This window comes from Pipistrellus kuhlii, unplaced genomic scaffold, assembly GCF_014108245.1.
Source record: "Pipistrellus kuhlii isolate mPipKuh1 unplaced genomic scaffold, mPipKuh1.p scaffold_m20_p_2, whole genome shotgun sequence".
In the NCBI taxonomy this organism is placed as follows: Eukaryota; Metazoa; Chordata; class Mammalia; order Chiroptera; family Vespertilionidae; genus Pipistrellus; species Pipistrellus kuhlii.
Genome location: NW_023425515.1, coordinates 107394471 through 107406374, shown reverse-complemented (window position 1 = coordinate 107406374; position 11904 = coordinate 107394471). Strand labels below are relative to the sequence as shown.

The following is an 11904-nucleotide window of genomic DNA, read 5'->3' as shown; positions in this document are numbered from 1 at the left end:
GAAACAAACTCCCTGGATTCTTGCCCCCAGTCTCAAATTCAGGGCTGTCTCACCACATGGGCATGGGGTTTGGTCATGGAAAACATCTTTTCAAGGTTGCATACCTAAGCTCAAATTCAACACTGCCTCCCTGCCTGGGCATGGTGCCTGGGCGAGAGAAACAACCTCCCTGAGTTCCTGCATCCAGGTTAAAATTTAGTGAGGTCTCTGTGCTTGGGTTCAGGGTCTGGCCATGGGAAACAAACTCCCTGGGTTTTCACCCTCAGGCTCTCATTCAGCTCTGTCTCCCTGTGTAGGCCCAAGATCTGATTGCAGAAAACAGTCTCTCCAAGGTTGTATACCTATGCTCAGATTTAGCCGAGCCTCCCTGCCTGGATGCAGAGTTTAGTTGCACGGAAACAAATTCCCCAAGTTTACATGTCCAAGCTCAAATTCTTCACAGTCTCCCTGCCCTATGTGGGCAAGGGATTTGGTTGCAAAAAACAATCTTCCCAGGAATGTGCAGCTAGGCTCAAATTCAACTCAGTCTCTCTGCCTAGGTGTGGAGCCTAGTCGTGGAAAACAAATTCCCCGAGTTTGCAAGTGTAGGCTCAAATTCAGCGATGTATCCCTGCCCTGCGTGGGCGCAGGATCTGGTCACAGAAAACAGTCTCCCCAAAGATGCACACTTAGGGCCAAATTCAGCTCGGACACCAAGGCTCAAAGTCAGGTCAAGCTCGGGCTGCTGAGTGTGCAGAAAGCCCTATTGTGTAGCCAGAGTCTGGCAGATCCTATGCCACTGCTGGGGAAGGGCGATTGGCTTTGTGACTCACAGAAATCTGCAGCTGGGATGCCTGAAGTCTTGGTTTCCCTGGGTCTGCAGCTGTGGTCTCAGGCCTTCTACCAGACTGGCTCTAGCATCCCAGTTTGCTACTGAGACCAGACTGGGTGGTGGCGAGGCTAGGATCCTAGTCTCAAGCAGTTTTGTTCTTCAAGATGTTCACAAGCGGTCTCTGTGCCGCTGGTGTCCTCCCTGGAGTGTTTGAGGTGGCAGCAGGGTTTTGCCGTCTAACACTGACCAGTTTGGCAGCCCCTTGGAAGACCTGCAGGATCTAACTGTCCCTATTTCACTCACACACACGTCCACACACCTCTTATCGCTCCCTCACTCTCTCACACACACTCTCTCTCCCTATATTCCTGTCAGTCACCATCTTGCCTCTCCATTTTCATTTTAAAAAAGTAATATATTTCTTATTTATTTATTTATTTGTTGTATTTATTTATTTATTTATTTATTTATTTTTAATCCTTACCCAGTGATATTTTTTCATTTATTTTTAGAGAGAGTGAAAGATATAGGGGCAGACAGAGTGAAATACTGATGTGAGAGAAACACATTGATTGGTTGCCTCCTGCATGCGCCCCAGGGCCCAGGCTGGGGAGAAGCCTGAAACCGAGGTACGTACCCTTTATCAGAACCAAACCTGGGACCCTTCAGGCCCCAGGCTGACACTCTTATCTACTGAGCCAAACTGGCTAGAGACCCTTTTCATTTTGTTCATGGTTTCTTTTGCTATGCCGAGAGTTTTTATTTTGATGTAGTCCCATTTGTTTATTTTCTCCTCAGTTTCCTTTGCCCTAGGAGATGTATCAGTAAGCATACTGCTACTAGAGATGTTTGAGATTTTATTGCCTATAATTTCTTCTAGGATTTTTATGGTTTCACTAGAGTCCCAGTGAATGAAATTTGTGCATGGTGGGTGTGTCCCTCAACCCTGCCTGCATCCTCTCCAATCTGGGACTCCTCGAGGGATGTCCAACTGCCCGGGATCGGACCTAAACAGGCAGTCAGACATCCCTCTCACAATCCAGGACTGCTGGCTCCAAACTGCTTGCCTGCCTGCCTTCCTGATTGCTCCTAACCGCTTCTGCCTGTCAGCCTGATCACCCCCTAACCACTCCCATGCCAGCCTGATTGATGTCTAACTGCTCTTCTGCCAACCTGTTTGCCCCCAACTTCCCTCCTCTGCTTGCCTGGTCACCCCTAACTGCCTGCCCCTGCAGGGTTGATCGCCTCCAACTGTTCTCCCTTTTTTTTTTATATCACTTTTCAATTCAGGAAATAATCAAGATAGAAATAGTAAATTTTTAAGTAAAATTTTATACTAGTAAAATCCAACTCTATTAGATTTTTATTAGAAAAATGCAAGTCTCAACTTTCCAACTATGTTTCTCATTTATTTTGTTTTGTTTTGCTTTTTAAATATATTTTTATTGTTTACGTTTTTACAGATATATCCCATAACTCCCCCCTCTTTAATTCCCCTCCTCCAAGCCTTTATCCACTTCCCCCCCCCCCCCCCCCCAACTCCCAACTTTGATTGACACACCTCAATGTGGGGTTGGGGGAACGAGAAGAGATAAACCAAAGAACTTAAATGTTTATATGCATAGCCCATGGACATGGGTAATAGGGTATATTTCTCTTTTGAATAAAATTAAATTATGTGGGTATCCTTTCCCAGAATTTATGGCACAAACAGCAGAGTTTTAGAAACAAAATCAGAAAGTGTTGTAATAGCTCTAAAGTCTGTAAGGACTTTCTAAAATTTGCCACCTCAACTTTGGGTTATAACATTCCACTAATAAAATCACAGTATGACAAGTTTTTTAGAAAAGAGGGAAAGTATTCAAAATAATTGAAGACATGTATTTCTTATATTCTCACACTTACACTTTGCCATCTAAGAGCTCTCTTTCTTCAAGCAAATGGGGATAAGAAATATGAGTTCAGAGTCCTGTGTACACTGTATCTCTAGTAAAGCATGTGTGTCTAAAATCATGTTGCCTCTGCCTCTTTTGTTTTTTAATCTTCAATTTTTGTAATTGAAATAATAATTGTTGAAATAATAATAGTAATTGAAATAATAATAACTGCTAGAAGAGTTCATTCCTTGGGAAAGTTTTTCACTATGTTAATCTTTGTTTCTTACTTTACAAAGTCTCAGGGAGCAGAGTCTTTGAATCATTGATGGACTATCTAGTTATAATCTCCACTTAAGGCATACAACATTGTTTTTCTATTAGTGGCATCATGGAAGGGGAGAAAGTGTGTGAAGCTTTAAGTCTTCCTTGGCTTCTATTTTCAACATTGTCCTTTCTGGATCTGAGAACACATACATGCTCACTCCTCTCTTTACAATATTTCCTAAAGCCTCGCTCAATAGCAAATGATTATCCAATAACACAACCACTAGAGATAACATAATACATTATACTACTTTAAATTAGATTAGAAAATAAAACACTCTTGACTGCCTATGGAAATTTGCCAGTTCCCAGCTACTAGTCTGATCCTTATAATATGTCAAATTACCTCAAGGTTAAGATCTCAGACTCATTTTTTAATTCTAAGCACTCTAACTCCAGAGAAACTTGACCCTTTTGTACTACCATGTTTAACATATTCAAGATGCTGTCATAAATGTTAAGCTACTCCGGGCTGAGTCTACTTCAACTAGTAATGGTTTCCAATCTTCCTTCTAGTGCTTATATACCAAATAGAGGTCTTGGCTAAAGGCCCAATCTATATAGGTAATAGGAACACACACAAGCATTATAAAGGCAATAACCACAAAGTCTATGCATTAGAAAATTTGCTAGACTCTATGAGAAATAGTAAAGAGAACTTTTATGCCAATGAATTTCTTAAATGGCCCCTTCCTTCCCACCAAAGGAAAGCTTCCTTCAACTCAGGAAGGCATGCCTTAAGGAATTTACTTAATGATAAAAGGAGGACTGAAGAGTATGTGGGCTCTGTTCTGGGTTGTGCCTTTATCATTGTAGGGCCCTGACCAGACCACGCCAAATGTTAAAGGCCCATTTGCCATATGCATGCATGAAGGAAGTTACTCAGCAGTATCAATATACACACTGTACAGGTGCATTCTTATATGACCCACCTGTTTTATGTGACACTGAAGTCACTAATTGGCAATAAGCCTCTTTTGTTTGAGTTAGTATAAAAGGTGCTGATGGCTGGCTGCTTTGTTTGCAATAAAGCATGTGCCTCTGGTTGCTCGTATCTTCTTCCAGTTTCTAGCTTCCAAGGAAGTCCCATACCAACATGGATGGAGATCTCAGACCCAACATAGATGGAGCCCTTAAGTAATCCTCAGATTCACCTCTGAGATAATTTCCCCCAAGTTCTAAAAGCAAACTGTAAGCTCTGAAAAAAAGGCATTTGCTCCTCTAGGAACCTTACTGAAGTGTAATGAGTACTGGTGGGGACAGAACCTGCAGCTGTCAGTGAGAAATGAAGATAGTTGAGACAAAAGAGTATCAAGTGTGGTCCTGGCACAATGACTGTGGATGCAGATAGTCATTATGGTAGACACTATGGTTTGACTACAAACAAAAGGAGTACTCAGCAAGTATTTAGGGAAAGGAGCACTAGGGGTGAATATTTATTAGTCTAAACTTATGAAAATTTTATTCCCCTTGTTAGTGAAGGACTAACATAGACATGTGATGCAACCCTAACCAATGAGATGTGATAGGTGAAACTTTTCAGCTATTGAGTCCCTTCCTCTCTCCTAAACTACCATAAGAGATATTGTAGGTTAGTGTTGATGGTACTCTGATTCTCAAGGAAGACACCCAACCCTATCCAGCTTGATTATTGTCTGACAAACTGCTTATGATTCTATGAGTCAGTAATTAGAGCATGGCTCTGCTGGGCAATTCTTCAGCTATTTGTGAAGTCAATTGGAGTCATCCAGTAGTATTCAAAGGTGGCTAGTATGGTCTAAAAGTGTCCAAAAAGTCTTCATGCACAGTTTGGTTCCTTAGCAGGAAAGGCTAGAAGGTTGAGCTCAGCTGGCATCTAAGACGACCAGGCCGCTCTCTTCATCTGTCCTCTCTATATGGTCTCTTCACATCGCCCTTTTAGTATGGTAGATAGCTTACACATTGCATCAGAACTACCAAGAGTAAGGATTCTAAAAGACCTAGGAAGAAGTTTCAAGACTCCTTATGATAGCCTTGAAGTCTCAGAACATCACTTCTATCACATTCTATTGGTCAAAGCAAACATTGAATAATTCCAGCCCAAACTCAAGGGCATGGAATTAAATTTCACCTTTTGACATGAGAAACACGATGATATAAATTCTGAAGTGGAGGGCAGTCTCTAGTTCTCCCCTGTATATTTTACCTGCTATAATGTGTCTCTATTAGTTATACTTATACATACAAGTAATCATTTATTGGTCCTTCAATCTTGGTTAAGAGCCCTTAGTTTGGAGTTTGTGTTTTGTCTGTAGTGCCATGTCAGGTTTTGAGTGGGACACAGAAACCACTGTAGGCATTTCAAATAGAAAAGAATTTAGTGTAAGAAATTCAGTTACAAACAATTTGGCAGTTTTTTAGAAAACTAAACGTGTAATTACCATACTTTCCAGTGATGGTACTCTTAGGCAAAATGAAAACTACAGTCACACAAAAACCTGTGTATGAATATTCATAGAAGCTTATTTGTCATACCCCAAACTGGAAACAGCCCAGAATTTCTTCAATGGTTGAATGGCTAAATAAACTATGGTATGTCCATGTCATAAATGTACACTATTCAACAATAAATAAACAGTTTATTGATATACAAAGCTTGGATGAATCCCTAGGAAATGTAAGCTGAGTGAAAAAAAAGCCAATTCCAAAAGATTGAAAGCTGTGTGATTCCACTTATAATACATTTGAAGTGACAAAACTTTAGAAGTAGAGGACAGATTAATGTGTGTCAGGGGCAAGGGACGAAGTTGTAAAAGGATATCTTGTGTTGTCAGAACTATTTGGTATTTTGACTTTGGTAGATGAATAAACCTACATATATGACAAAACAGTATAAACTGAACACACTCATGCAGGTGCAGATGAGTACAAGTAAAATGGGAAATCCGAATATGATTGGTTTATTGTATCAATGTCAATATCCTGCTTGTTATATTGCCCTATAGTTTTTGTGGATGTGACCATGGGGGAAATTGGGTTAAAGGGTCTCAGGATATCATTGTGTTATTTCTTACAGTCTACAATGATCTTAATAAAAATTTCAGTTAAAAACAATCTTTGTTAAGAAGAGGAGGAGCAGAAGCCTGGTCTATTGATGTCAAAGACATACCTCTAAGCCAGCCATATAATTCTATGCTAGAATTTAGAAAACTGATGATGCCACCATCCCTAATGGTAGTGTACTCATGAAACTTGTGACTAGACCCAAACTTGGAGTCTAGTTGCCAAAAACTCTCAGGTCAGTATGAAAAGAAGTGAAAAGATGGCATCCATTCACTTCCACCATCAGATTAAGGGAAACATGTCTGACTGCCAGAACTAAATTTGCTTCTAAAATGCTAGATGCAAAATGACCTGGGAAATGTGGATTTTAACACTTCAGCTTTCTCAAATAGAATATGGAACAGGTATCTACCATATCCAGTCACTAGCAATGTGACCTTGGAAAAGTTTACTAATCTTTTTGATTCTCAATTTCTACAAAACAGGGATTCTTATCATACTTATCTCATAGAATTAAATAAGATATGGCTCATCTTACATGCTCACTCAATGCATGCTAACCATTATCATTTGTTTTCCAAACTGAGGTTTGGTAAAAGATTAGCAAGTGTTCTATAAGAAAAAACAAATATTAAAAAGAAGAGAAGAGATGATTCAAAGGGGAAAGCAGAGGCATTATTCTTGAATAACTAGCCTCTACTCAACTCAAGAAATGGGAAACAAAGATGTGAAAAAACTTATTCAGTATATTAAGTACCAAGAGTAAGGATTCTAAAAGACCTAGGAAGAAGTTTTAAGACTCCTTATGATAGCCTTGAAGTCTCAGAACATCATTTCTATCACATTCTATTGGTCAAATGTTTAATAATCATACTAAATGTTTAATGCTGTGTCCTTCCCAAACACACATGTTGAAGCTCTAACCTGCATTGTAGTTGTATTTTGTGGTGGCGGTCTGGAGGTAATTAGACCATCCAAGTGGAGACCTCATCATGGGATTACTGCCCTTATAAGTGGAGATAGGAGAGAGATGTCTATCTCTTCACCAAGTGAGGAGCATTGAGATAGTCTTTTTGCAAACCAGGAAGAGGATCTCACCAGAAAAATCAGCCCATTTTCTGCCCACCTCCCCCCATAAACATACAAACAAACAAACAAACAAACAAACAAAAACCTCTCTTTCCCTCCAGCTGCCTGTTATGGATTGAATTTCCCCTCTTCCCCCCTATTAACATGTCAGAGTCCTAACCCCCAATAACTCAGGATATGACTATTTGGAAATAGGGTTCTTAAAGTGGTAATTAAGTTAACATGAGGTTTTGGTGGGACCTAATTTAGTATGACTGATGTCCATATAAGAAGAGGAAATTAGACACAGACACATATTGAGACTGCCATCTACACTAATAAAAGAGAAAGATTCAAATTGACTGTACTTCCATGATGCCCATCAGCCAATCATGAGTATGCAAATTAATCCAACAAAGATGGTGGGTTAATCTGCATATGCAGACACGGAGCAAAGACTGGAGACTGAAGACTGAAAAGGCTTGGCTTTTCCACTGAAGCCTAACAGAGAAGCCTAGCCTCAAGGCTTGGTTTCTCTGCTGTGGCCAAGCAAAGGCCTGAGTCCCAGGTGCCGGAGGAAAACTGGTGCTGGCAGCCAGGGGAAGGAAGGCCTATTGCACAAATCTTCATGCAATGGGCCTCTATTGTGAACATAAAGATGGCCACATGTAAGACAAAAAGGGAGGCTGCAGAAGAAACCATACTGATCTTGGACTTTTAGTCTTCAGAACTGAGGAAATAAACTTTAGTAGAGTAGGTTAAACCACCATGTTTGGGTATTTTCTTATGACAACCTAACAAAACCAACACAGGCAGTCCTCGGGTTGGAGACCCATTCCTACGGTATGATGTAACTTGATTTTCGCTGTAAGTCAGAAACCCACCTACATAAGCACCTACATCACCTCACATGGAGCACATACACAGCAGTAATAAAGTGAAACAGTAAAAAATATTTAAAAGAAAGTTAGCAATTCCTGACCTTTACTTGCGGTAAATACAGTAAATAATAAAAAACATAAAGCACATATGTACATAGATCAAAATGACAGAACTTTTTTTTTTTTTTTATAAATACTGTAAATGGGAGATAGTAATGAAACCATGAAATGACATAAGTCAAGTCCGACATAATCCATGGACTGCCTATATTGTCCTTTTATTATCTTTTTTTAAAAGAGAACTTTTAAAGAGAAATATCCCCCTTTTCAAAACCTTCCACTGTATTCCGAACTACCATTTACCTTAATATTTTGTAATTATTTTATTTGTAGGCCCTATGATATTGATTTTCTTTCTATGGATCTTCAACCGTCATTCTTCTTACTAGGACAGGCAAGTGTGCAGTATTCAGTAGCGTTATAGGAAGTCTCACAGCTACAGGATAAACTTGGCACATCCTCTCTGAGTGTTCAATTTTTTCCAGCAATTTTTAGGAAAATGTTAAATGACTTATTTGCAAGTTCAAAGCATTTTAATATTAAATAAAAATAAGTTATTAAGGTAATTTAGTAGAGTTCAAAGACATTACTTGCTTACAGTGATTTTCCCTAAATTGAAGGGTGCAGTCTCTACAACAGGGCTTTTTCATTCACCACTCAGGTCCCTTGTGCTACTGCAAGTAACAATCAGTTATTCTCTGTATAGGATGCACATGTGTCAAACACAAGGCCCTCGGGCCAAATCCGTCCCGCCAGGCCTTGCAATGTGGCCCGCACCTCGCTGTCATCACTGCACTTCGCTGTGTTTCCATCACAATGACAGTTTATGACTGTTCAGTAAACCATTTGGCCCGCGATTTAGGCTGGATTTTAGATTTTGGCCCCTTCTCTGATTGAGTTCGACACCCCTAGCCGATAGAGAGAGGAAAGGCAAGGTGTGAAATCAAAGACAAGCCTATCTATGAAGCTAAGGAGTATTTCTGAGGCACTTAGGGGATATAGATTATTTTCTAAAGTTCTCACCTGAGGATACATTTGAGGATGCTGTAATCAACTGAGCTGCCTGGCCAGGGCAGGGAAGAGATTTTTAACTTATTCCTCAGATTTTCTGATTTTGAAATTTGAGGTCTGGTTTAACACTCTCTTAATTACTTAATTTGCAATTTAAAGTGGTGATCTTGCCTGCCATATGTAGATTAATAGTGATAAGGAAGTTTCTGTATTCTCCCTGGATTCTAGTCAACTGCTTATGTTACACACACCTGCTGTCCTTACAGTGTCCCAGTCATCTCTGCTCCTTTCCTGGCTCAATGCACAGCTGCCTACAGAAGCCAAATTAAATAGACGTCAAGCTAGGCCACCACCTCCTATTTAAACTTTTGTTTGAGGTTAGCCTCGTTCATGTTTATTGATCCCGCATTCTTTTCAATATTTCCTTATTGTATGAATTATTTTTTTCAACATTTCCTTATTGTGTGTGGGCCAGAGACTTCGTGTCTTATCAGTACTCTGAACTCTGGGAAATGTGAAAAGAGCCAGAAAGCCAGGCTAGAGGTGAGGTTAGTTGTTCCCCACAACTGTGATCCCTATTCAGGGGTCTTGTAAAGCTAGTGAGTGACCTTCAAGAAACAAAATCAGACTCATCAAAAAAAACATTGCAGCAAGTTTCCAGAAATTATTATTAAAGCCTTTGACCCAAGGCCCCGTGACACCCAGATTTGGAACTCCAGGCTTTCTCCTAACAGAAAGGTCTGCCTATAGCTTCTCTATGCATCCTCGGGTTCTCATTAGGATTCCTGGGAGATTCAGACGGAGAAGGAGAGGACGTGGGGGTTCTACCGAGGGAGAAATAGTGATGGATGAGATGTTGACGGCTAACCCCGCTCTCTCCCTGGCCCAGGGCCAAGCCAGGAGCTGGACCAGTATCACTTCCTGTCCTGAGGCTGCAGGTCAGCCCACAGCTAGAGGCCTCAGAGCCCAGCGGCAAGCGCCGCCCTCCGGTGCCCCGCCCCTCCCGCAAGGCCGTTGACGGGGGGGCGGGGCCTGCCGCTGGCGCCGCGGAACGTCGCGGGCTTACGGGATGACGCCACGCCCGCCTGGCTGCAGCCACGCCGCCGCGTCGCCTCGCCGCTGGGCCCGCCCCCTGCCTTTCCCACCCGCCTCCGAGCTCCCTGTCAGATTGTGGCGCTGGCCGCGCGGCTCGCTCTTCCCTGCAGCCGGGCGAGGCAACTTGCACGCGGGTTACACTCCCACGTCTCCTGGCGCTGCTGCCTCGGCTGCGCTCGCTGTCGCTCCGCCCTGCTCTCTGCTGCACGCCTCGCGGGGATATGGCACAAGCTCCGGCACGCTGCCCCAGCGCCAGGGGCTCCGGGGATGGCGAGATGGGCAAGCCCAGGAAGGTGGCGCTCATCACCGGCATCACCGGCCAGGTGAGTGCGAGGCGGGGCCGGCCCGGCCTGCTGCCGCCGGGCACGTGTGCACCTCGCGCCGGCCGGGGCTGCTCGCGTTCCGGGGACAGTTTCCTGGGCGGTTCGGAAGGCGGGTGCTGCCCGAGAGGTCGCGGACATATGTAGCTGTGGAAGTGTTCTCACTGCGTTAGTGTCTCTGGTCTTCCCGGGTGTGGGAGCGCGCATCCTGCACGGGATGTGGTCCCCACAGCGGAGCAAGGCGACCCTCTCACCTGTCCACAGGCGACAGGAGCCCGCGTCTTTACAAGCCCTCTAGGATGCACTTAGATTTCAGTTCTTTGCTGACCGGACTCTAGTGCCGGGAGCGGAGGGAAGGACCGTTTATCTGTAAAGATGTGTATGTGGAGTCACCTAGGGCCGCTTACCTGCTAATGCTTGGTTATCAGGGGAGGAAGTTTCTTGCTGTTTTGGTTCAGTCTCACAGATTTCTAGATAGAAAAGAGAAAACGACCAAGTAGTGCTGTGGGTCACAGACCAGGAAATACTTTTTTTTTTTTTTTTTTGAAAGCATATATCACAAAAACTTTTTAAAATTTCATGAACTTCTGAGATTCCTGTTCACAAATGCTAGGTTTCTGTTTCCAGAGAAATGAGCTCTGGGGTGAGGTAGTTCAGGAGGAGCAGTCCTGCATGTTGGAGCCTCATGTGCAGGCCAGTTTGTGACCCTCATCTCTTAAAGGTGTTGCAACAGGTAGGGGCTGACCACTGCATCTGTGTGCGATTCAGTAACAATGAAATAGTTTTGCCCGTGTGTTTTTGTTGAAAAAAATGTGATAGCTGTACTCCTCGGGATCTAGTGGTAGCCAATATTACTCTGTAATAAAGATGATAATAATAGCTAATACATATTGTGCTTATTATGTTTTAGTCACTTGATTGATATTAACAATTTAGTTTTCACAACTACTTTCTGACAGGTTATCCCCACTTCACAGATAGGCAAACGAAGCATGTGAGTTTGAGTTGCCTGACATCTCACAACTAGGAAGTGCCCAGTTGGGATTCAAACTCCTGCTCTCAAAGCTCTAGCATTAGAGAGAAATTGAAATTGGCCAGATGGAGAGTCAGAAAAGATTAGAAAGTTTTAACTACTGGATATCTGATTGATTTCTGATTATTCATTCATTTTACTATGTTTAAGGTAATTACAAATAAACATGTGGTTGAAAACTGGCAAGAGAGTGGGTAGATCAAGGATTTGGGGTTGAGGATGGGAACCCTTAAATTCAGGCAAGGGCCTGGCCTACTTACTGTCTATCCTTTTCCAACGCTGAGGACTCTTATGCAGTTGGTTCCCCTTTTTCCAATTTCTTAGATTGAATCTGAAGTTCAAATATTTACTAAGCCTACGTGTGCTGTTTTAGGTAAATTTT

At 42.3% G+C, this 11904-nt stretch overlaps 1 protein-coding gene across 1 annotated transcript in view; it reads left to right on the top strand.

The window, feature by feature from the left end:
• The first annotated feature begins 10204 nt into the window (after positions 1-10204).
• Positions 10205-11904, top strand: part of GMDS (GDP-mannose 4,6-dehydratase) — a 610549-nt gene continuing 608849 nt past the window's right edge. Inside the window, exon 1 of the mRNA XM_036445071.2 lies at positions 10205-10492. Within this exon, the coding sequence (XP_036300964.1) occupies positions 10391-10492 (102 nt within the window). The 5' untranslated portion in view covers positions 10205-10390. The remainder of the gene's footprint in view (positions 10493-11904) is intronic.